General features: G+C 49.3%; 1 protein-coding gene across 6 annotated transcripts in view; it reads left to right on the top strand.

Moving 5' to 3' along the window:
* Positions 1–26,063, top strand: part of AMOTL1 (angiomotin like 1) — a 90,464-nt gene that overhangs the window by 26,240 nt on the left and 38,161 nt on the right. For 5 of the 6 annotated variants that reach the window (XM_054069067.1, XM_054069037.1, XM_054069059.1 and 2 more), the window contains 2 exons: positions 15,700–15,846; positions 18,305–19,187. In XM_054069067.1, coding sequence (XP_053925042.1) covers positions 15,700–15,846; positions 18,305–19,187 — 1,030 coding nt within the window. Of the gene's footprint in view, positions 1–3,892; positions 3,992–15,699; positions 15,847–18,304; positions 19,188–26,063 lie in introns of those variants that run through there. The other variant, XM_054069051.1, reaches the window with a different exon arrangement.

Raw genomic sequence — 26,063 nt, 5'->3', positions numbered from 1 at the left:
CCTTTGTCCCTCCCCCATATCCTATAGTTTCCTCAGGTTTTGTGCATACCCAAGCAACAGCAAGCAAAGCTGGGTTTTGCAGTTCAAAAAAGTAATGCCTCAAAGTGCTGTGATTCACAGCATGCTCCCAGTTCCTGGAGATGCAGAGAGTCCCCACTGCACCCACCCAGGCCTGTGGCAAGGGCGCCAGGCCAGGTCCCTTCTTGCCATGCACTGAGTGCATTCCTCTTCAGTCTGTTGCTGCATTTCTACCTGCTTTTACCCCTTCAGCACAGTATTTTGGGAGGCAGACATACCTTTCAGGCCTGAAAATCTTGTCCATACATTAAGAGCCAGAAGAAACGAGTACAAATGGAAAGGATAATTCTGACATCACTGGCCATCTTGCTGGACTGAAAGAGGCTGGATCAATGACATGGGGAGACCCAAGCAGCACGCTGGCAGCACCAGCCATTCAAAAAGAGTGCCTTGTGAGGCAATGCTGGGAAAAACATGCAGAGGGAAAAGCACGCAGAGGGACTGCGGAACCCAATTTGTGCTCACATGGCCCCAGTGAGGGGAATGAAGCATAGTGCAAACACCTGAGGACATGTCCCATGCTGTCCCATGCGCCAGACCCTCGGCAGCAGGGCCAGGACAGTGAGACAAAGAAGTGCCTTTAGTCGTAATGAAAATGCATCCCATAGAACTGGTAAGCCAAATTGCAAAGAAAATTCAGCTGACAAATGCTCTGTATTCCTGTTCGTGCAGTGCTTGTGTCCAGCATCAGTCTTAAATCCTTTGATGTCAAAGGCTTGAGCTGCTGCTCAAGCAAAAATGCATAGAGAAGTGGGGTCAGCAGGGGAAAGGGGCTGCATTCAGGAAGGGGGAGCTGCATTTAAGAGCAATAGGCTATCCCAGCTCTATCTCCCACTGGCTCAATACAGCTAACTCCTATCAACTGTCCTGTGAGGCTTGGAGTGGGATTTGGGGAGCTTGTATCAGTATCTAGCATGGGATTTAGCACCCAAGCAGTCCCACACATGAGGTGGGGAGCCCACACTGCCATGCAAGCTCACTCCTGGGAGCATCCAGGTGCCTTCGGTGGCTCCTTTTGAGGCTGTGAATCATAGACTAATAGAAAGGTTTGGGTTGGAAGGGACCTTAAAGATCATCTAGTTCCAACTCCTCTGCCATGGGCAGGGATACATCCCACCAGACCAGGCTGCCCAAGGCCCCATCCAGCCTGGCCCTGAACACTTCCAGGAACAGAGAAGCCACAGCTTCCCTGGGCAACCTGCTCCAGAGCCTCACCATGTTCATTATGAAGAATTTCTTCCTAATGTCTTATCTAAATCTTCCCCCCTCCAATTTAAAGCCATTCCCCCTCATCATATCACTCCATGTCCTTGTAAAATATCCCTCCACAGCTTTCTTGTAGCCCATTCACGTACTGGAAGGTCGCTATAAGATCTCCTTGGAGCCTTCTCTTCTCCAGGCTGAACACGACCAACTCTCTCAGCCTGTCCTCATATGGGAGGTGCTCCAGCCCTCTGATCATCTTTGCAGCCCTCCTCTGGACCTGTTCCAACAGCTCCAGATCCTTCGTATGTTGAGGATTCCAGAACTGAAGACAATACTCCAGGTGAGGTCTCAGAAGAGCAGAGTAGAGGGGCAGAATCACCTCCCTTGATCTGCTGGCCACACTTCTGCAGCCCAGGATATAGTCGGCGTTTTGGGGTGCGAGTGCACATTGCCAGCTCATATCGAGCTTCTCATCAAGTCCTTCTCTGCAGGGCTGCTCTCAATCATCTCATCCCCCATCCTGTATTGAAATTGGGGATTGCCCCCAGCCAGGTGTAGGACCTTACACTTGGCCTTGTTGAACCTGATGAGGTTCTCACAGGCCCACTTCTCCAGCCTGTCCAGCTCCCTCTGAATGACATCCTGTCCTTCCGGTGTGGCATCTGCACCACTCAGCTTGGTGTCATCTGCAAACTTGCTGAGGGTGCACTCAATCTCACTGTCAATATCATTGATAAAGATATTGAACAGCACTGGTCCCAGTACGGACCCCTGAGGGACACCATTCATCATGGATCTCCATCTGGACTTCGAGCTATTGACCACTACTCTCTGAATACAACCATACAAACAGCTTCTTATTCACTGTACCAACCAATCATCAAATCCATATCTCTCCAACTTAGAGAGAAGAATGTTGTGGGGGACCGTGTCAAAGGCTTTACAGAAGTCCAGACAGATGACATCTGTCGGTATACCCACATCCAGTGCTGTGGCAACCCCATCATAAAAAGCCACTGTGGTGGTCATACAGGATTTGTCCCTGGTGAAGCTATGAATCACCTCCCCATCCTCCATGTGCTTTAGGATGGCTTCTAGGAAGATCTATTCCGTGATCTTCCCAGGCACAGACGTGAGGCTCACAGGTCGGTAGTTCCCACAGTTGACTTTTCTACGCTTTTTAAAAATCGGCAGAATGTTACCCTTCTTCCAGTCACCAGGGACTTCGCCTGATTGACACGACTTCTCAAATATCATGGAGAGTAGCTTGGCAACCACATCTGCCAACTCCCTTAGGACCCTGGGATGCATCTTGAATCCTGTGTTCAGTTCTGGGCTCCTTGCTACAAGAAGGATGCTGAGGCTCTGGAGCTTGTCCAGAGAAGAGCAATGAAGCTGATGAGGGGGCTGGAGAACAAGTCTTATGAGAAGCAGCTGAGGGAACTGGGGTTGTTTAGCCTTGATAAGAAGAGGCTGAGGGGAGACCTTATTGCTCTCTACAACTACCTGAAAGGAGGTTGTGGAGAGGAGGGAGCTGGCCTCTTCTCCCAAGTGACAGGGGACAGGACGAGGGGGAATGGCCTCAAGCTGCACCAGGGGAGTTTCAGACTGGGTATCAGCAAATAAATTTTCCCAGAAAGGGTCATTGGTCACTGGCAGAGGCTGCCCAGGGAGGGGGTTGAGTCACCATCCCTGGAAGTGTTTAAAAGACGGGTAGAGGAGGTGCTCAGGGACATGGTTTAGTGGCAGATAGGAATGGTTGGACTCGATGATCCAAGAGGTCTTTTCCAACCTAGTGATTCTATGATCTCATCACATCCCACAGACTTAGACACGTTCAGGTTCCTTAGGCGGTCGCTGCCCGTCCCCTATCGTGGTGCCACAGCTGCAGCACTCAGCCCGCCGCCTGCCAAGCTCCAGCAGACCCTGCGGCCCTGCCCAGGCGGGTCGACCTGCCCCTGAGCCTCTGACTCGCGGTCGGGAGGAGGCGGGGCCTCGTAGCCAGGCCATCACTAATGAGGCCCCGCCCACCTAGGCCCCGCCCACATAAAAGCACCACACCCCCCCCGGCCACACCCCCGCCTGTTCCCGCTCCAGCCGCACCTCGCCGGCCACGCCCCCATTCGTGGCCACGCCCTCATTGCTGACCACGCCCCCAGCCGTGCCAAATTTCCCAGCGTGGGACATCCCCAGTCCTGGCCATGTCACAGCCGTGGCCTCGCCCCACGCCATGGCCCCCTGCAGTGGCCCGGCGCCTCCCGCCGCGGCTCTTGCCCCGCTGTGCAGTTAGTCTTGACCACGCCCCCAGTCACAACCACGCCCTCAACCTTGACCACGCCCCCTAGCACTGGCTGAGCCCCAGGTGTGGCCACGCCCCCTCTGCGCTCCGTGACTCCGCCCCCAGTCTTGGCCACGCACCCGTTTTCGGACATGCACCAATCTTGGCTCCGCCCCCAACCGCGTGCCTGCCCCTCCATGCCCCCGCTCTCTCCAGAGTCTCCGCCCCCCTCGCGGCCACGCCCCAGTGTTGCCCCATCCAGCCGTGGCCACGCCCCCACCAAGGCGACGCCCTCATCTCGTGTGGCCCCGCCCCCCGCCGGCCCCGCCCGGTCCCGCCCCTCGGCGGCCGGCGGAGCGCGCCCGGCGGCAGCGGGAGCGGCGCGGATGGCCTCGGTGCTGCCGGGGGCGGCGGGGCGCGGGGCTGGAGGTATGTCACCGCCCGGGAGCGGCTGCGGGCCCGTGCATGTCGGTGTGGCGTGGGTCCACGTGTGTACCGGGGAGCGCGCCGGGGCGTGTGCGGGAGTGCCGGTGCGAGCTGTCCCCGCTCGTACCCACCCCTGCGTGGAGCAGGAGCGGCGTGGGGGGCTGGGCTGGCAGCTCCTCCCGGGACCGTGTCCCGTATCACCCCCGGAGCTGTGACCCGCTGCTTCCCCCAGTGCCAGCCCCGCTGCTCCCTACCGGGACCGTGTCCCGCTGCTCCCCCCGGGATCGTGTCCTGCTGCTCCCCCTGGGGCTGTGACCCGCTGCTTCCCCCAGGACCTGCTCCCCCTTGGGACCATGTTCTGCTGGTTCCCCGGGGACGTGTCCTGCTGCTCCCCCCGGAGCCATCCCCGTTGCTTTCCCCGGGGCCGTGTCCCTCTGCTCTACGGAACCTGCTCTGCATCACCCCCGGGGACATATTGTGCTGCTCTCCTCGGGGCCCTATCCCGCTCATTCCCCCAGGACCTGCTCCCCTACTCCACCTGGGAACATGTTCTGCTGGTTCCTCGGGGACGTGTCCCCGCTGCTCCTTACCGGGACCGTGTCCCTCTGCTCCCCGGGATCTGTCCCGCTGCTTCCCCCGGGGCCGTGTCCCACTGCTCTCCCGGGACCTGCTCTGTGTCACCCCCTGGGCCATGTCCCGCTGCTTCCCTCAGGACTTGTCGCCCTGTTCCCCCCGGGGACGTGTCCCTCTGCTCTCCCCAGGGACGTGTGCTGCTGCTCCCCTTGAACCTGCTCTGCTACTCCCCGGTGCCAGCCCCACATCCCCCCCGTTCCAGCCCCGCATTCCCCCCGGTTCCAGCCCTGCATCCCCCCGTTCTAGCCCCGCATCCCCCCGGTGCCAGCCCCGCATCTCCCCCGGTGCAGCCCCACATCTGCCCTGTCCCGCAGGGACAGCATTCAGTCCCGTTGTCCCCATCTCTGCCGCCCGTGGGGAGCACAGGAGAGGGCTCCCACACCGGGAGAGCGTTTGCTCGTGTTGTTGTAGGGATGGTGAACTTTTCTATTTCACCTTCCTACCCCTGCAGGGAGAACGAAGATAAACTCCTGTTTAAAGGGGTGGGGGAGTGGGGTTGGGGGGGAGAAGAGGGGAGAAAAACCCCAACCCACATGAATTTAACTCGAAATCTCCTGCCAGGTTTGATGATTAATCGTTTTAAAAACAGGAAGGTCTCTGCTTGGTCTTTTTCCTCTTTTGATGGAAAGAGGGTTTGTTTTTTTCTCTTTCCTGGTGCTGTGTGACCGGTGAGCAGCTGCATACCCACCGGAGACCGGGATCTGCCTGCTGAGGTGTCTGCGAGGCTCTCCGTGGGCATCCACTCAGCTGAAGTTTAGTCTTTTTTTGGTATAAAAATAAGCCTAAAAAGCGTTCTGAGAGAGGGGTGGCTGTGAGAATGGGGGTTCCCCAGGTTTATCCTGTGCACAGATAGCTGCACACAGGTGTGCTTCCAGGTGTGCATGGAGATATAAATTTACATATATATTTTCGACGTATAGGTATATTTAACATATTATGTATACACATAAATATATGTAGATGTATGTCTGTATATTTACATATATGTAGACATATGGCTACATATATTTTATATACATAAATATAAATTATACTACATATGTATTTATATTTTTATATGTGTGTATATATAACTTTTATATTTTATTTATAGTCATTGCTAATGGCCAGAAGGGCTCCTATAAATACCTTATCAAGAAATTCCAGAGTGATGAGGACAGGGAATGTCGAGGGGGTGAGAGCCCATAACAAGCCCCTCTCTGAGGTTGCGCTGGGTGGGTGTCATGGCTCCGCATGGAGAGGCCACATCCTGCACAGCTTTCCTCATCCCCAGCCCCGTCTGGAGCGGTGGTGTGAAGGCATGAATTCGGAGGGCTTGGTCTTAGGTTGTAGGGAGGGATGTGCCCCCCCTAAGCCTTTCTGCAGTTTCCCCGGAGGGAGTGGGGTCAGTGGGAGCCTCCACGTCACCTGTGTATCCATCCTGATGTCCATCACTCTCCTTCACTCTGTGCCAGCGTTAGGCAGGGTGGGCTTAGCTTTCCCTTTTCTTTTGGAAAGCACTTGCTGATAGAGGAAGGCAGCTTTGACAGGCACAAGCACGTGCTGCCCCTCCAAAGCCTTTGATACCTACAAGATGAGCAGTTGCTCTCTCTTAGTTTTCATTTCCAAGCATGTGCTGCTCCTGAGATGTCATGGTTGGGTGTAGGGGCAGTTCCCAGCATTCTTACCCTGCACAGTGGACCAAACCCTCTGTACATCAGCATCCTGAATGGAGGGACTGATCCATGGACAGAGTTCCAGCTCCTCACAAGAGCTCTTCTGTGAAGAACGGCAGAGCTCAGACACACCAAAGGGGGTTTGTGGGGACCCCAGAGCTGCCCTGGAGAGTCAGGCGCAACCAGACTCTTGGAATGCACATGCAGGTTTCAGGATGCCATGGAGATGTTACTGTTGAACATTGGAGCTTTCCTTTGGGAAACGAAAGCCTGATGGTCCCCAGTGCCGTTTTTTAACACTGCTAAGCGTATAATTGGCTTTAAAGGCCAGATCTGGTATAAACGTTATTTGGTGCTAAGGTGGGAGTACAAGCCTTGTGCAGCCTCCTTATCCTGGAAACCATTAGGAGGATGGCTGCATACTCGAATTTTTGCACTGAGACTATCTGCTAATGTAATAGTCCCAGTGGAAACTTCACTGCTCAGGAATATTTTGCGGATTTGGGAAAAATCCCAGGAGGATTTTTGGTTTCGTACAGGAATTGCTTTTTGGCAGCTTTGGGATAGATGTAATCTGGTTCCCATTTGTGTCTTAAATTTTCAAGTGGATCAGCCTGCCTTCAGCTCAGGGCAGAAGTAGAAATAGATTGAAATAGGTAGAAAATAACAGTAACAACAACAAGAACAACATCACCTCTGTAAAAAAAGTGTTAGGGTGAGTTTTCTAGTGAAGTGTTAGGCATTTAGGAAGTGTATCCATTTTTTTCTTTTTGATTCAGGTTTCTTTTTCAGTAGGTGGGGTGGTGCTTGGCATGTAAATCTAGAGTAAATCTGTAGAAGCTGGTGAAATCACTGGATTTTGACCAGTGTGGGTGAGAGTAGAGTTTTGCCTTGTAGTAAACTGTACCCTCTGTGTGGCAGCAAGTTCTGCAGCATTTGCTGGCTTGCCTGCCTGGCACTGCCTCTCGGTGGTCTTGCCACAGCTCTGGCATGTCCCACCTCACTGCTTGGCCGTGCGTTTCCCCACGTGCATCTGTACCACATCTTGGAAGTTCCAGCAGGTCGTTCGTGTGTGGGCCGGGCAATGATGTCTAGCACGCGTCAAGGCAGCACCTTCCAAGGAGCCGGGTGATCTGTTTGGGGATGCTGCATCTCAGGAAAACATAGAATCATAAAATCATAGAATGGTTTGAGTTGGAAGGGACCTTAAAGATCATCTAGTTCCAACTCCCCTGCCATGGGCAAGGACACATCTCACTAGATCAGGCTGCCCAAGGCCCCATCCAACCTGGCCTTGAACACTTCCAGGGATGGGACATCCACAGCTTCCCTGGGCAACATAGCGTGGGATCAAGTAATTGAGCAATACTTGGGATTATATGCACTGACTGTACTGGCTAGCCCAAATATAAACCTGGTTTAGGCAGCAGTAACTCCAGAGATCAAGGCTCAGGCTCAAAAATAATGATGTTATTTTATTACTTTAATTTAATTTAGTGAATAATTTAGTAAATTAAAATACTTTTTGCAAAATTCAGTCTCCATTTAAGACCTAAACCAAGTGAAGTAATTAAAAAAATGTTATTCCTCTGCCTTCCCATACAGAGAATCATTGAATGGTTTGAGTTGGAAGGGACCTTAAAGATCATCCAATTCCAACCCCCCTGCCGTGTCTTTGTTGTGTGCATATATTGCAGTGAAGTCACGTCTGGACAGGGGTGGCACACAGGTTCCCTGGAGGTGTTCAGAGGGCAGGAGACACCGGGGTTCTCCCTCAGGGACCTGGTCTGGGCTCCTGCATCCCACAGAGGCAGGGAGGCACTTCTCGGGGGGACGTCTACCTGGGTCGGGCAGGGGTCCTCTGCCAGTGACATTATCCTGTCCCCAGGACCTGTCCCCCTGCCTGCCACATGCAGTGTTTTGGGGCTGTTTTCGAGTCGCTTTGGAGGCAATCGCTCCACACTGCTGGCCGTTACTGTGATTTTCCCTGTTCTAAATCTGAGCTCAGCCATCTGGGAGCAGGAACTAAAGGCAATTATCTTGTTAGTGCTTCTGTGTATAATACCTTTATTAAATTTCTGCATTTTAAAAGTAGCTGAATATAAATTGCATATAATGATTTAATAACGGAAGGCTTATAATTTTAATATATATTCTAGTGAGGAGACAGGTTAAGTTTTTTTTCTTTTAGGCCTGACACTTTAGAATAATGCAAAAGCTTCACTCAGTGTAGGATTATCACGAGCAGTTGTTCAAGTGAATCAAATGTAGCACTGTGAATCCTTAGTCTATGGTTTGTTGCCTGTGTTAAAAAAAGAAAGGAAAAGCTGTAGAAATATTAATATCCATATGATAGAGTTCAATGCCTGCATTTTCAGTTAGAGAGTACTGTACTGTCTGAGTACTATTTTTGTTCTGTCCTTATCCCAGGCTCCTTTGTATGCTGCAAGTTTGTGGGAATGACTCAGGGAGAAAGCTATTTAACCTAAAGGACACCACTGGCAAAAAAAATAGATGGCTAGAAGGCGATGTCAGTGATTCTGAGCAGGAACCAAGAACTATTTGCCTGTATTTGAGGAAGAGGATTCTGAAACCTACTTCAAATGGGGTGAAAAAGATTTCCTTTTCTTCAGATGCTGTTTATACAGTTTGAGAAGGGAGTTTTATAATATAGTTGCTCAAAGTAACAAGGAACTAGACTGAATGATCCACAGTCCTCGGTCCTATTTCACTACTGGTTAATTAATGGAAGGGCTTAAGTATCCAAGTGACATGGATCAGGCCAGCGCTTTCCTGTAACGTGATCGTTTTTAAAGGCAGTAAGTACAGTAAAGTTAATCATAGCTTAAACTCCTGCTTCCCAAGTGTCTTGTCTGTATGCTGTTGATTTATGAACATTTTTTTTCCCCAGTGGAAAAAAAAAATTCCTTCTCTAAGAATTTGAGTGATGGATTGTTATCTTGGAGGGTTTTCTTTGCTTGGAAATCAGAATTTATGACGTACTGAAAAGATCTGCAGACTCTTTGCTGTGCTGACAAGCAGCACGGCTATAGCAGAAGCGTTGTCTCACTTGTGAGCTCCATGTCAGTCTTTGTATTTCACTCTTTTACCAAGAGCTCCTTCCCTTACTTTCAGCTCTGAATAATACTTATGCTTTTATCTCAGAGCAGCAATGCTGACACGAGTCGTCATTGTGCCACTGGCACTTTCATCAAAGTAGAAGTTTCAGTTATTGATTCAGTTCTTTGAATAAATTTAGGCTGGCTGCTTATTGTAGACTCAATATTATAGCTGCAGAGGAAAATGTATAGCCTATAATATAGAGAGGCCTTAAAAATGCACACATATTTGTGCAAAGCCTAGTGCAGCCACCTAAGGAACGTGCATCCCTTCCTCCACTGGGTTAATGGCCAGGTAGCTGATCGGTGCCTGGAGCTGTGATGAAAATACTCTGCCTGCATCCTGCAGGGATCCTCTGGGGGCAAGCCTGGGATGGGGAAAAACCAGCAGATTATTCTAACGTTATAAAACCTGTAACTGTCTGAGATGAAAGGGCTGCGATGGGCACCATTTGCCCCCACACGCCCGCGCACCTGATTTCCATCAGGAAGGCGGGGAGGCACGGGCATCCATGGGGGATCTCCCAGGCAAGCACACTTGGCTTTGCTACTTCCTGCATCCATCTGATCTCATGCCAGGAGCTGCTTTCAAGGCACTTTTGCTTTGCTTCGCTAGTAGCTTTTTTGCTCATATGCTTTGTTTTTTTTGCTGAGGGGAAACGTATATGAAAATAAGTGTGTGAGGCTGAAGTTCTACGGAAAGTGTTCATCCTTGTAGGAGCTTAAATTTGGATGATTTGGATGTGTTAGCACAGCTCTTTGGGAGAGATGGAGTGCCTCCATCAGCTTTTCTCATTAGTCTTGCTAGTGCTTTCTTGGACGATGCACTTTTTGGAGAGTGAAATGACGGTACCCAGGACGGGAGACTCTAAGAGCTGTTCCCATGCAAGGGAATAGCACAACATGGATCCTGAAGCTAGTACTGGGGTGAGGATTTCTTTCCGCAGAGCAGCAAGCTGTGGAGCGGGGGCTCAGTCTGGTGAATCCTGTCGGGCACAGAGGTGAGGCTGCTGCTGGCTCAGATGTGGTAGATACCCAGCTTTCATGTGGGAAACAAGAGGTGCCGCTTGCTCACACCTGGTGTGTGTTATGTGGGTTTGATTTCTGTACTGCAAGATGTTGCTTTGCTCCCGTGAAAATCATATTAACAATGCTTGTTCAGTACTCATGGGACTCAGTACCCTTGGCAGCAGACATGAGGTTCCCAAGCAGAATTAGAGTGTGACAGTGAGTTGGCTACCCCAGAAGTGACTGAGAAAACTTGTGTATCGACCAAGAAGCTGCCATTGGGAAGCAAACACCAACGTCTGCCTGAGCCCCTGTGCTTTGTTGGAGCAGGGGCTGCAAAGGAGTCCCAGTGCCACCACAGAAGAGCTGCTGGTGGTACCAAGAGCATCCTTTGCAACGCTGTTGGAAGTGGTGTGTCCACTTTTTGTACCTAAACCAAGAAGTGGGACATGTGAGCTGTTTTGTTATGAGCCAAAGGTAACTCAAATCTACATCCCAGCCTTGAGAGAGTAGCACAGCTCTGTGACTTGGGCACGACAATGCCTCCTCTCAAAACCAGGGTGATGTTCGGGAGAGAATGTAAACTTTGTGGGCTGGGATGCACATGGAGGGGTGTCCAGCCTCAATGGAGGGTCCCTGCAACTCACTGGAAGGACTGGTGAGTTTACCCTGGGGCATTCATGGCACAGCCTTTAGGCAGCCCCTGGAACCCTGAAGCACTGTAACTGTCCTTTCATTATTTTCCCTAAATAGTTATTGTCCTTTCTTGTTGACCTGAGATTTTTATGCAGTGACAGGACAGAGAAAGTGCTTTAAATGTGGAATAAAGTATTTATACTCCTTTCTGGCGTGGCTATGAGACAGAAGGACAGATGTGGGCTTGGAAACAATGTCATTTTGTTCTGTCGTTTTTGGACCTCCCTTACAAACCACGTCAGAGTTTATAGGGAAGTGTAAAGCTGCCTTATTTACTTTTGAATTTCATATGATTGCTTTGGTTGGTATTTGAAACGCCTTGGTCTCTTTTGAACCCCTTGGTCAGTAGGGTACAAATTGACAGCAGGGTTTTTTTGGAGGACAGCTCTGTGTTTTTGTTTGGCTGGGTGGCTTTTGGGTGGCAGAGGAGGAGCCGTTCGTGCAGGCAGCGCAGGCTGTGCCCCAGGCAGCCACAGAGCGGTACCCGGGCAGGCAGCAGGGTGCAGTGCAGAAACTCATCACCCAGGCATTGCCCAGAGGTGTTGCCTCTAAATAGCAGTAAACTGTCTTTCCACAACAGGCATATTTCTTGTTTTACTGAAGACCAGAGTCGTAATACAGTTTGGCTGTAAGAAAACCACCTCCTACTATTTTATTGAGGAAATCTGCTTTTTGGGGATGCTGTTGTTGCTCTAAAACCGTGGATTTCTTGTAATGTCACAGCATTGAGCTTCCTATGAGGTTTTGCTTGAGATCCTTTTCAAAACCAGACTGAAACCACATCAAAACCAGGAAATATTTAAGTGTTGCTCCACTGTCTCTGAGTCCTTGCTGACTGTCTGGTGTTAATCTTAGCAAATGATTCACAGAAATAGTTCTGAGTCTTCAGATGAGCTTTGCTGCTGTGTAGTAACCGTCCAGGATACTATGTCTGCTTCCGTACGGTGTAATGCATGTCTGTGTTAAAGAAGTTAAAAAAAAAAAAAAAAGAATGGAAAACAGATTGCTTGGTGTCAGGCAATCGCTTAGATGTGGGAAAGTCAGTAAAGATGCAGAAATGAAGGCCTGGAGCAGCTGCCAATTCAGCAGGGACTGAGCGAGGCCAGAAGCGTGGTCATATCTTACAGGGTTTGCTATAAGAGACACCAGATATATGGCAGTTGGAAAGGTGTTGTCTATGGGCTAGGCTGTATCCTGGCGTGCTGGGGCTGAGGAGACTGAGCTGGCTTTGGGAGAGAAAGAGGTGGGGACACAGCACAGCTGGCAGCTGCCTGCAGGCATCTACAGAGGCGATGGGGTTTGCTCTTCTTGGCAGTGGCAATGGCAAAACATGAAGCAGCAGCCACAGTTTGTGGCTCGGGGTCTTTGGGCTTGGGGTGGGTAGAAAGCCCTTCCCCAGGAACACATCTTTGGAGAGGCAGTGGTCTCCAGCCTAGGTTGCCTTCAACTGACTGTAGCCCCTCTGCACTACTGCTCTGGCAGCAGGATTCAGTTTCAGGGATGGAAATGGTTTTTTTGGTGAGCATGGGAAGAGAATGGGGAGGTTTGGGGAAGGAGCGGGTGCCTGAGCATTGGAAGGGTGCATTTCCCCCCAGCAGAGCTGAGTGTAGCAAACCCTTCTCCTCCAGAGAGGAGACCTGGGATTTGGGAAGCTCTAGTAACAGCAAGGGGGGAAAGAAAAAGGCTTGTGCCTTGCTACGAATGACTTGAGAGGCTTCACTAAGATTTCAAGTGTTGTGTTATTGCCCATGGTCTGGATTGTAGCCACTTGCCAAGCACTGATCTTTCAGCATCTGTTATCTATTTTACACATAAACTGGCCTTCTGTGTGAGTTACAGCTGACGTTTTATTAAAACCGACCGTGAATGAATGTCAAACATTGTTACATTGTTCTTAATATCATGAAACATCATTACGTCATTTTATGATGATAAAACATCAGCACGGGTACAGCAAAGTGCAATGGTTTCTGCCCCAGTCAGAGCTACTTTCAACTCTGATATAACAGAGATCAGAAACAGAGCAGTTTGGCAGTTGCTGGCATTTACCAGTCCTGATAAAAGTACAATATTGCTTTGCCATGACCACAGCCCCTGAAGACAAGTGGTTAGGTGAGAATTTCTGCTCTTATTACAGAAAAAACAAGTCTTTATTCTTCATTTTGCATCTTGGAAAATTTGAAACCATGACCCAAGGGTGCCTACAGACTCAAAACGCAGAAGGCGAACAAACAGTTTATTTCTTTTAAATTCTGTTTGGTGAGTGGTGGGGCTGTGCTGGTATTTGCTGTTTTTTCAGGTCACCTGTAATGTTGGAAACTGTTTGACTTCCTTGGGTGTGTGGATTTTCTTTGCTTCACCTCAATCCACATTTTATTCATAAAACAATCCTAGTCTCAAAACTGCCTTGTTTCATGCAATATTCCCTATTCCAAGGCGGGGCCAACTGTGTGAAGGAGCAGTGAGAGGTGTCTTTAATGCTATTCTGTATCAGAATAGAGTAATCATGTTGGAAATTAGCGTTCTTGAGATTTTGTATCAGCATCAGCAGAAATTCCAGACCCGTCTACCATGCTTATTTTCACAAACATATTTGGCTTATTTCTACTCAAGTGAGCAATCTTTCCCTCTTGCTCTCTAAATATAGATAACTGCCATACACTTTCATGCATAATGTGAGTGGTAAAGTGATGAATGCATTACCATTTTGCAGAAATGCCTATTTCCTCTCCTCTGGGCACAGAAGAAAATAATATCTGCATCTTCATGCCTGCAGAGAGGACAGTCTGCATCCTGAACCTGTTGCACCCCTGCTATCCTGCTTTACGCAGAGGCATGCAGTTAGAGAAGACCTGTACGTAAGGAGGAGAGCAAAGCAACCTCCCAGTGTGATGTATGCCAGTGAGCATACAGTTACTTGAGCCCAAACCAAATAATCAGGGTTAAATAGTCCATATCATCTATAGCCGATGTTTTTTCCCACAGAGCAGGGTGTTCGTGATCCCTGTGCTCCTGGGCTTCCTGTCCCACTGGAATGGCAAGATGCCCCAATGGGATGGATGGATGCCTCACTGGTGCCACTGCAAGCCCTCCACCTCCTGTTCAAGCCAGTGCCTCGGTGGTGGCTGGTGCTGGTGGTTGGTGGCCGTTCCTTTAGTCTTAAACCTGTGGCAACTGGTGGTGTAAATGGCGAGTGATTCTGCTGTGTTCCCTGTGTACCAAGGTACTCAGGGCCAGGAGATACTAACCTCCAAGGTTTGGACCTCAAAGAGCCCTCTCTTAACAAAACTGAGGTAGTGCTCAGACAAAAAAGTAGGAAGTGGAAAATCATAGAATCGTGGAACAGGTCAGGTTGGAAAAGAACTCAAAAGATCATCAGGTCCAACCATTTTTGGGAAGGAGGACGTAGGTTAGATTATTTATCACCCTTTCCAATCACGTCTGGAAAGTCTCCGGTGATGGGGACTCTACCATGTCACTGAGGAGTGCATGATTGTTCTCACTGTAAAAAAAGTCTTACTTACGTTGAGATGGAACCTCTCACAGAGCAGCTTGTACTCATTGCCCATGTAGCTTCTTGTGAAGAAGGAGCCTCTTCTGTCTTCTTTGTAGCCACCCTTTAAGTACTGGAACACTGTGATGAGACTCCCCTGTCCCTGAGCCATCTCTTCGCCAGGGAGAGAAGACTTAACTCCTTCAGCCTTTTCTCACAGGACAGGTTCTGCAACCCTTTCATCATCTTTGTGGCCCTCCTTTAGACCCTCACCAGTTTGTGTCTTTCTTGAATTGTAGGGTTGAGCCACTGTTATTCCCGTCTTAACACTGCTGTGATGCATTTTGTATGAGCTTGTTAAAACAAACGCTGCTGGAGAAAGCCATCCCTGAGAGCAGATTTAGGATGAGCCTTGTTGCTTGCCAGAAGAGCTTGTTTCTGCTCACTGATTGTGAAAGGGGCTGGGGGACTAGTCCAGCCGTCGATGTCTGTGGGATGCCAGAGCTCAAGCGTGCAGCTCCTGTGCAGTCAGCCTGCCTGACACATTCCCATGGCCCTCCAGCTACATCCTCTCTGTACCATATTAAGAACATCTGGACAATGCAATTTAGAAACTCTCTCCCTTGGTAGCATTGACTGTATTTTATGTCTCAGTAATTTTCTGTGTTACTGAACTATTTATTCATGAGCAGATTTTGTGGTAAAGTCTTTTCCGGACTTTAGACCTATTGAATATGTGTCTGGCTCCTCTCCTCTCCTTCTTTCCTTCTTTTTACCCACTGCCTCTCAGTTTTAGGCTGGCTTTGTTGGCTTCATGTACCTTGATTTGTGAGCTTGTAACCGTCTGGACCATACTTTGTACCTCGACTGAGGACCTTGAAGGCCAGACAGGGTTGGTGCATGGAACATGACTTGGTAGCTGCCTTTTGTTCCTCAGAACTAATGTGTCACTTGGTTACTTGAGATGGTTGGCTCAGTGGCCTCAGCAGGACTTCTCAGGTACCTAACCATGCTCCAGAAACATTTTGAACTTCTGTCAAAGTCATGGCTCTATATTTTGTCATTCAAGTGGTTTATTTACTATCATCCCTTTCCTCTTTCTTGCAGGCTCCACATCTGTTTGTTACAAGCCTACCAGCCCAGTCCAGGTACTGGAAAACACTGGCTTTCTTTACCAGGATCACCAGTTGTTTGCTGGCAGGCATGAAGTTTCTCCAATAACAGCTGAAGCAGCCAGTGCCAAAGAAAAAGCTGGTAAGTAGGTGGCCACAAATCCGTACAAACCTACCACATTTACTTCCAGCTTTTTCCATAAGCATAAACTGAGCATTTACAACTAATATTTATGGAGCAGAAGGCCAGCTTCTTATATTCAGTAGTGTCAAAGGAGAGTTGCCTTTGACTTCTGTGTTACAACCCACCATCATTTTTCACCTGTGTGTGTGGAGGTTGCAACATTTCCACTGGCCCTTCAGATCCTGGTTGCTGTTCACCAAGCTGGACTAAGGTGATGGAGCTGGACCACAGGCACCCTGGTAAAGGCTTTCTGTACTTGATCCTTTTGGGTCTCAACAACAGGCAACTAAAGTACACCTCTGAAATGGAAAGACGATAACAGATGTCTAGCACGGGGCTTAAAATCCTTGTGGGATGTGATAAAGAGTTGTCTTGACAATCTAGCATTGGCTTTCTCCACTTTCTCTAGGCTTGTCTCAAGTGCAGTCTAACAACCTAGGCTGTGACCTTTCTGGTATGTTAGGAAGATTTTATTGTACATCTCCAAAAATGTCCAGTATGGTGAGGCTTCTGTGCCCTGCAATAACATGAATAAAGCAGTAAGAGTTTGCTGCAGCTGCAGGGGCTTATAAAGTAGATGGGTACTTGGCTGTTGTGCAGAGAGTTGGATGGAGATGTGTGTGCCTGTACATCTTGTTGGCTCAAACATTGGCTCTGGAAGCTGAAAGGTCCTCTGGAAGCTGGTGGCAAGGCTATAAACCCAGTGAGTCAGACTGGCAGGCAGATAATGTTTTTGCAGGGAGAGCAGGAGAGGTCTGTCTCATAGGGTGGGCTTGGAGTGAAACAGCCTGGGAATCATCTCTCCCCCTTGAGCCTCACAATTGTTTGTAAGCCTTCGCTGCAAAAAAATTAGTGGAAATGACCTATTCTTGTAGTCAAGAGTTGAGGGGTTTTTTTCCCCTCTGGCATCCGGGTTGCATGTAAGTTATCCCACAGCGTATGCAGTAACTGATGAAACTTCAGGGAAATACCAGACCTCAAGAGAAAGTTTGCCTTTTAACTGCTTTCAGATGCCAAGAACAAATGTCAGTCCTTCTGATGAACTCCTTTGAGAACTGGAAGTAGCAGGAGAGAGAGGGAAAGTTGCCAAGAATGACCTCAAAAAAATGAACTGAAGACAGCACCTCTTTCTTGCCCAGGGATGCGGGAGGACTCTGTCCAGAGCTGCACTTTTATGTGCACTGGGGTCTTTCAGGAGCATCCCTCTGGGCTCAGACACTGCTCAGGCAGTTGGGATGTGGGGGTGGATGTGGGAGGAGAGCTCCAGGAGGAGGAGATGACAGCCTCCCAGCCATGGTCATTAGATGCATAGCTCCAGGCAAGCTCTCCTGTGTATGTAGTGCAAAAACTGTACCATTGCCGCTGAATTGCTTCAGTAGCCTGTCTTGAGGTTGTGTACCTGATCTGTCTGTGCTTTTTCTGAAATGCTGGCATTACAGCTTTGACTATAACGCCTTCCTTGTATTCACCCAGCAAAATTACAATGGTTAGTATTGACTCCCATGGAAATAGCATTACTGGCCAGAACGGAAATTGAGCGTTTAGGGGAAAATGCCAGAGCACGGGTTCTGCTTTAATTACACTTTTAGAACCCTTTTATTTTAAGTGTAATTTCAGAGTTTTCCTGTCACACATTCTGCGTTCTATTTTGTCATGGCAGACAGTGCACTTAGGAGGAAGTTTGGTTTGTCTAACTTTGTCCATAAAAAATGCAGCATCTCGTTTAGCATTGCTGTGCTAGCTGACTCTGTAAGCCATGCAAGGCATCTCCAGGCGGGGAGGTCAGACACTGGACCAGGCTTCTTAGAAAGGTGGTTGATGCCCCAAGCCAGGCAGTGCTTAAGAGGCATTTGGACAATGCCCTTAATAACATGCTTTAATTTTTTGTCAGCCCTGAAGTGATCAGGCAGCTGGACTAGATGATCTTCTCCTCCTTCTCCTTCTCCTTCTCCTTCTCCTTCTCCTTCTCCTTCTCCTTCTCCTTCTCCTTCTCCTTCTTCTTCTCCTTCTTTCTTCCTCTCCTTCTCCTTTCCCTTCTCCTTCTATTTTATAAAACACCAAATTTCCCTGTGACACTGCCTGTCCATCCCTTGACTTGGGAGGGGGTTCAGAGCCATGAGTGTGGAGCACATGGACTATTATTGTGGGAAGGAGATGGGGTTATGTTTTTAGGAGTCACTGCAGACAAACTTAGGGATGAGCTGGGTTTGGGGGATGAGCAGGGCGCAGTTTCTTATCTCCTTTCACTGCTTCCAGCTGTGTGCCCTCTGCTCTGGGAACACCCTGACAGGGCACTGCCCCTGGGGTGAATCCAGGACACGGGGCCACAGCTGTGGGGTGTAGGAGGGGAAAAAAGGTGGGAGTTGGACCTCCTGGGCAGCAAAGCTAATGGCCACCTCTCTCTCTCCCTGCCCAGCTGAGGAAGCCCTCTGCACCCTGCGCCCACCCAGCTTCCGCCGGGTCCCAGAGGCGGAGATGCGAGGGGCAGAGGAGGTGGCAGCCGGCACCGTCCTGCAGCGCCTGATCCAGGAGCGGCTGAGGTATGGCAACCCCAGCGAGAACATGAACCTGCTGGCCATACAGCACCAGGCAACGGGTAGCGCCGGCCCCTCCAACAGCACTGCCAGCACTCTCTCTTCCGCAGAAAACCTCGTGCCCGAAGAGCCGCCAATGGTCCAGCCATCAGGGCGGCAGGAACCTCAGGGGCAGGAGCACCAGGGGGACGGTGCTGCGATGGAGAAGCAGCCCCGCGCCCCGCAGCCCCCGCATGGCACTGAGGAGCTCCCCACCTATGAGGAGGCCAAGGCCCAGTCTCAGTTTTTCCGAGGCCAGCCATCGGCTACCACCGCGGCCGCTACAGCTTTTTATGGCTCATCCAGCCAGAAGTCGAGGACGGAGGGGAGGCCGACGGTGAACCGAGCCAACAGCGGGCAGGCGCACAAGGATGAGGCGCTGAAAGAACTGAAGCAGGGCCATGTCCGCTCGCTGAGCGAGAGGATCATGCAACTCTCGCTGGAGAGGAACGGGGCCAAGCAGCACCCACCACCCCTGGCGGGTGGGAAGGGCTTCAAGGCGGCCCCACCGCCTGGCAAGACCACAGACCCGCGGGGTCCACCGCCCGAGTACCCCTACAAGGGCAAAGTGGCCACCCCCAGCAGCAAGGCGCAGGAACACGGGCTCTTCTATGGCGAGCAACCAGCGCAGGATGTTCTCAAAGCCTCCTACGCCACACCCCAGCCTGCCCGGGCAGAGGTCGCCCTCGTCCGCTACCAGCCACCCCCAGAGTATGGGGTCAGCAGGTAATGGTGTCTAGGGAGAGTGAGTCTGCTGGAGGGGACACTGCCGTCACTGGAGGAGACATCTGACGTGTGTAGACATGGCTCTGTGAGCTTCGGCCTCAGGCATGTGGTGGAGATATCACAGCCCTGCAGCCAGGCGACACGGCGCTATGTGGAGCATATACACTTTTTATTTTTTACTGTGAGGGTGGTGAGGCACTGGAACGGGTTGACCAGAGAAGTTGTGGATGTCTCATCCATGGTGGTGTTCAAGACCAGGTTGGATGAGGGCCACAAACTTGGTGAAGAGTTCAGAGGGGGAGCTGTATGAGGAGCGGCTGAAGTCACTTCGTCTGTCCAGCCATGAGAAAAGAAGGCTGAGGGGGCCTCATAGCAGTTTACTGCTTCCTCGTAAGGGAGAAGGTAGGAGCGGTGGCTGATCTTTTCTCTTGAGTGACCAATGGTAGGACTCAAGGGAATGGCAGGGACATGTGCCACGGCAGGGTTAGGTTGGATATTAGGAAAAGGTTCTTCACTCAGAGGGTGGTGGAGCACTGGAACAGGCTCCCCAGGAAAGCAGTCATGGCACCAAGCCTAACAATATTCAAGAGCCATTTGGACAATGCCCTCAGACGCATGGTGTAAATTTTGGGATTGCCCTATGCAGGGATAGGAGTTGGACTCAATGATCCTTATGAGTCCCTTCCAACTCAGGTCATTCTGTGATTCTGTGGATGAGGCTTTGAGGGACCTGATCTAGTGGGACGTGTCCTTGCCCATTGCAGGGGGCTTGGAACTGGATGATATTTGAGGTCCCTTGCAACCCAAACATTCTATGGTTCTGTGATTATCTTATGCCCTACTTAAACTTTCCCAACAGAGCTCACGTGAGGCTTTTACAGTACTGGGCCCCTCATGCCAGGCCTCCCGGCTAGCACGGGTTTATTCCAAGCATATTAAAAATAATCCGGAGCATTTACTTGTTGCGAGCTGATCCCTGCGAGCTGTGTGGGTCCTGCCCAGTGCCCAGCAGCTTTGCTGCCCTCAGAGGCAAGCCTGTGCATTGAGGGCTCCCTTTTCCTTGCTGTACTTAAATGCAAGCATTCCTCTGTCTCATCCCTGTCTTTTTGACCTCCTGGACGGGATTTTGCTGGATTTGGAATGTGGGTAGCTTTCATGTTGCAACCTGCCTCATTAGGTCTTTTTTAGACCCCCAAATCCCCAAAGTTTTATATCAGTGTGAACTTAAATTGCATGCACTTATTTTACCACAGCGCAGACATGGAGAAGATATGGCACAACTGACCCAGCTCTTCCTTTCTGAAATCTGTAAGGCATGAAATCAGGGTGTGAACACCCTGCCTTTCTGTGTGTCCAAAACCAGTGGGTTTCCTGTCAAGATGGGGAGGAGCTCCAAGCGCTGCTTTGATGAAGGTTTCAAGGCAGCTGTGACAAGCGGAGGGCTTGTGCTGAGCATGGCTGGCCATCCTCCAACCACATGTGTGTTTTGATTGCCAGCCTACCACTGTGCCGAGTTTATGCAGTTTTTTCAGAGCGAGATGGTATTTTTCAGAGCTCAGCAAACATCTCTCTTTATGCTAAGAAACAGCAATACAGACTCAGGGGCAGTGAGGTCGAACTGGGGCTGTGCTCCGCTGCAGTCATTCACAGTGCTAACAAACATCTCCTGCACCAAGCAGATTCATCCCCACAAAAAAGGAGCTGGTTTGGGGTTTTTTATTACTCTTGGAAAATGCTGGTTCCACAGCCACAGAGTCTGTTCTGCAGAGTCTGTGTAAGCAAGCAGACCTGGGTGCTGCGTGCACTGCTGCAGCTAACCAGGAATGGCCCTTGTGTCAAGTGGGGAACCCTGTGGGACTCATTCCAAACCCTTGACCAGGTGTCTGGTCAGCAAGTTTAATGCTGAGAAACCCCTTGATTTCAGCACAGATTTCCACACTGGCAGCGCAGGCCAGCCCACAACCTCATCCCAAGGTGCTGCTGGATCATCCTAGCAGCTGTGGGGAGAAAAACCTCTGGCTCATGATGGTGGTTACTGCTCATTCTCAGTAAGGCAACATTCTTTAGAGCCAAATCACACTCCCTGCTACCCCTGCATGCTGTTTCCTTTTCATGATGGTGGAGAAATGTTCCTCCTGGGAGGTTCAGGGACACTGGGGAGTGTGAGGAGCAAGAGGATCATGCAGCTCTCGCTAGAAAGGAATGGGCCAAGCAGCACCCACCAGCCCTAGTGGATGGGAAGGGCTTCAAGGCAGCCCCACCACCTAGCAAGGCCATGGACCCACGGGGCTCGCTGTCCAAGTACCCCTACAAAGGCAAGGCGGAGCCCCCAGCTTTGTGAAGCAAAGCCACTGCAGTTTGCAGACACTAAAAAAATCTTGGGTGGTCTCTTTCTTGCAGCTCAACAAGGGTCTGAATACCTGTTGGTCTGCATATATTCCTGCTGGCTACTCCAGCATGTGTTTCCAAGGGAAGATTAAGTGGTTGGCTTAGCTGGGGAGTGTTTCACCAAAGCTAGGTTTGGTCTAAGATGTATGGTCTCTCTTGTGCAAGAGACCATGTATCTCTAAGGTGGTTTTGGTGTGCAGATAGGGGGTTTTAGGTACTTCTTAGCTCCTTTCACACTGTTGCTGGATTTTAGGGGGGTATTTCCTGCTTACATGCTGGCCGGCTGCATTTTGATTGGTAATTACCTCTATCAGGACAGTTGCTCACTTGCAGGCTGTATCTTGTGCCATTGCTTTGCACAGCACCAGCAAAAGTGCAAAGTTTGGCTGTGCAAGAGGTGTCGACAAGCAGTGGTCTTCATCCTCATCTCTGACTTTTTTCTGTGATGTTTTTTCATATGGAAATATCGGCTTTTCATTTTGCTTGGATGCACTGAAATAGTAACTGTTGGCATTACCCAAACTTGTTCTTAATCGGTAGGAACTGGTTTGGTTTCTTCTCCTGTGCCATATCCCAGGTGTAACTGGCCCCATGGGCTGCAGGATCCTCTTCTGGCCCTGTTACCCGGGAAGATTTGGATGACAAAAGCCACCAGGGAGTTGCACTAACCCCGCTCTGCCCGTCATTTGCCATTTCTGTCTGCAGCTGCTGTGCTCTGGTGCATCCCTGCGTGCGTCTTGGGCTGCCTTGCAGGATGAGCCTACCCAGCTCTGGAATGAGCAGGGTAAAAATGCAATTTCACAGCATGGCCTCTGCCCAAAATATTCCCCTCTATGGAGAAGGTTAAGGCAGGTTACCTGTTTGGGGATGTCAGCCCCATCCCTGCTAGAGGACTTGACTGGGTGGCACTCCCAGAGCACTGCTGGAGGAGGGCTGGGTGTGGTGTCTCACTGCTGGGTTTCTCCCAAACACAAACCTTCCTGTGCCTCTGTCCTTGCTCACTGCTTCCCCCTTACCTGGGCTCTGGGGAGGCTCCCAGACAGCCATCTGATTGGGATGGAGGACCTTGATAAGAGAGGTTCGAGGCAGGGGACTAGCCAGTTTTATGGAAGAGTAGGGTTTGGAGAGGCTGTTTTTACTGTTAGAGAGAGCAAGCGAGGTAAGAAATTCCAGCTTTCATCTCATCAGGAGGGCCTGGGAAAGAAGCTGATGGAAAGAACTTTGATCTTGGTCAAGTGGGAATGTTGATTGGACTCGATGATCTTGGAGGTCTTTTCCAACCTAGTGATTCTGTGATTCTGTGATTCATATATCCCATTATCTCTTTCCCTCTGCCCTGGCCATGTTCCTGATGCCCATCCATCCGGCATCCTCTGGACAGGAACCATGTAAAAGGCTTCTACCTTCTTTCTAAGAAAAGAGGAAAGAAGCACAGAGTGGCATCGGTCCAGAGAAAGCACCCACAGATACCAGTGATGGAAAAGACCCATGGGGTCACTGATTCCCCACTCGTCCTCCAGTCCTTCTGTAATGAGGAAAATGCGGTTGGAAACCCACAAATGGTGGCAGGGAGCTGTTGAAGGAGATGGAATAATTGCAGCTGCTGCTTATCTTGCTGTTTTGATTTGGCTTTTTTTTTTTTGCATGTGGCTGGTTTTAAAGGGAACATCGCCTTTATAAAACATTGTGGTGAAATCTCACAACTTTACTGTAAATCTTAAGATATTTGATATTGTCCTGAAGACCTCCTAGAGTCATATGACAGTCTCAGGATTTATATAAATTAGACTTAGCAACCTCTGCTTTATGGACATTACAATGGCAGAACAGACCTTGAACCCTGAAGGCCAAAAATAACAAAAGGAAAATAAAAAGGAACCAATATTTATTCCTGTTTTAAAATATCATTATTTTTAGCCAGTTGCATGATGCTCGGGGCCCTGATTCATGGCTTCTGAATGCTTTAAGTTGGCCAAGTGTAATAATATTTAGAAAACCTTCCCTTTCCTAGATATGCAGTTATTCCTGAATAATGTCTTTGCTAACTTTCCTTAGGTCTATATTCAGAGCTTGTCAGGTAAAAGGAATTGGAAATAATCTAATTTAGGCTTTTGCACAACACTGTGAATTAATTCCAGTTTGCAAAACATTCCATCCTGGTGATTATAGTACTTTCTGTCTGTATAATCCATCACAGCCTTTACAGACTTGTTCCACTAGCTAATTGCCATCTCTGGCACTGATCTACAACTTAGTTTTAGCCTGTATTTTCTAGGTACCAGTTGATATTTTGCAATATCTTTGTCAGATACAGTGAGAAGCCCTGTGGTATCGGTCCTTTTATGCACTTAACAGATGGAGCATGGAGCCCTGTAATTATTTCACTGTTGTCAAAATCCCTTTTTTCACTTTGGAAAGCCAACCTGGACACTATTGCAGTACCAGCTGGACCAGAGGCTAATCAGATATAATTATCAGATATAATGTCTGCAGTGCAACTCAATGTTCCTCGTTTACGTAGCTCATTAACACTTGCTGTCTCAGACATTGGCACCCTGGGAGGTTGCTGTCCTGCTTGTTATCCGATCAGGCATGTGAGGGTAGTCACAGCCCAGGATAGGATTTCCCACCCTTTTACTGTAGCTTGCTCTATTTATTCCTAGGTGGATGAACTTGGACCTACTTGAGTCCATGCTGATTCTCCGTGCCCTGCTTAAGCAGTGATCCAGATCACTCATTGCAATGAATTCTCTTCATTGCTCCCAGTGGTCAAACCTGGTGTCTTTTATCCAGAAGGATTTCTTTCTCGGCACTGTTAATAAAAAGCGTATATTAATGCAAATGAAGCCTTGAACTGGAAGCACCCCTCCTTCTTGGTGGGGCTTCATTCATGGCTACATGCTGAAGTCGATCACGCAGGCATCTTTTAATTCTGATTTAATTGATGTATCTCAAAAGATGGCATGCAACTGGGCTGTTTTAAAGAGATCTCATGGGGGTTTTTTGATGTGCCTCATAAAATCCCACCCTGCCTGGATGTAGAAGCCTGTATTGAACTGCCTGTGGCTTCCCTAGTTATTTGTGCATCGACACATGCCCCCCCCTCCCCTTGCTGCTGTTTTCAGACAACCTGTTGATATTTACTCATTCAACCACATGTCTGTGGCTGCTGAGAGGACTACAAGGAGCTCCTTTTCCTCAGGCAGGCAGGCGGTGTGGCTGAGCTGAAGGATGTTACACCCAAGCTGACTTCTGCTGGCGTTTCTCTGCAAGGATAGCCCAAGAGGAAGCGTGGGTCAAAGGCTGCACTTCCAGCTGGCATGGGTGCTGGCAGCCCTGCAGAAGACCTTTGTATCATCTCCTTCTGCTCTAATCTGCCTTTCATTAAAATAAATGAAAGAGAAACGAAGCCATTCCCATGGCTTGGGTGATGCCCATGTCATTTCTCTTTACTGTCTGTGTTATCGTGGTTGGTTCCTGTAGAAGAACAGAGGTTGATGGAAGCACCTGTTCATTTGCTGAAAATCAACTGAGTTTTAGACAGAGTATCTATTCTGAGTGTAGATCCCTGTGAAGAAATGCAATACCCTGTCCCTCTCTTAAGTACAGGCAATATGTTTAATATGGTATGCGCCTTTTCAGACGATAACTTTACGCTGCAAATCTTAATGTAAACATGACCTGAAGATGCCAGGGAAAGTCTTCCCAGCAATAACAAACTTCACTAGCAGAATAGTGAACTTGGGAGATGTGAGTCCAAGTGTGCAAAACAGTTTTGAATTAAGAATTTGTGTTTACAAGGTGTTGCAACTCTTACTGATGCCATAAACCAGAGAATACGAGGGCTAGTCTTGGCAATGGAAAGTCGTCTCCCATTTCTGACTGTATCAGATGATGGGTCTATAACTGTGTTCCCTTGCACTATGACCATCAGTCTGGGTTTACTGACTTTCCCAGGACCCTGTCTTTTTCCCAAATGGTGACAACACCAATTTCTCTGTTATTCAGAGCTACAAAGTATAGCATTTGAAGTCAGCTTCATAACTGCAGAAGTATAGCTGAAGTCAGATAGACAGCTGGGTCTGAGGTTAGTGTGCGGACTCAAGGCTTCTGGTCAATGGGCAGGAATAAGCACTTTTCATGCACTTTTTACTCTCATTGCAAGGTAAAAGCCTAAGGCAGAAAAAAAAAAGCAACCTTTGAAATGCCTCTTTCCAGAAACTCCTCTTTCTTTCTGCTATCTCAGCTAGAACTTTCACACTTAGATGTGAGAAGTTGTGAGATGAAATCCCTTGGGAGAGTCTTCAAGAGATGAAATAGGTCAGTCTGCCCTAGAGGGAAACGAAGGCAGACCATTCAGAGAAAGATGAGCTAAATAGGTTAGAGGAGGGTATTTTAATTATGAATGTAAATGCCACAGTATGTTGGAAACAAAGTCCTTCCTGCACTGGCCGCTCTCCCTCCCTACAAAAAGCAGAACTGCATTTT

The sequence above is a fragment of the Cuculus canorus genome, chromosome 1 (assembly GCF_017976375.1).
Source record: "Cuculus canorus isolate bCucCan1 chromosome 1, bCucCan1.pri, whole genome shotgun sequence".
Lineage (NCBI taxonomy): Eukaryota > Metazoa > Chordata > Aves > Cuculiformes > Cuculidae > Cuculus > Cuculus canorus.
The sequence above is the reverse complement of the archived record's forward strand: the minus strand, read 5'-3'. Positions and strand labels throughout refer to the sequence as shown.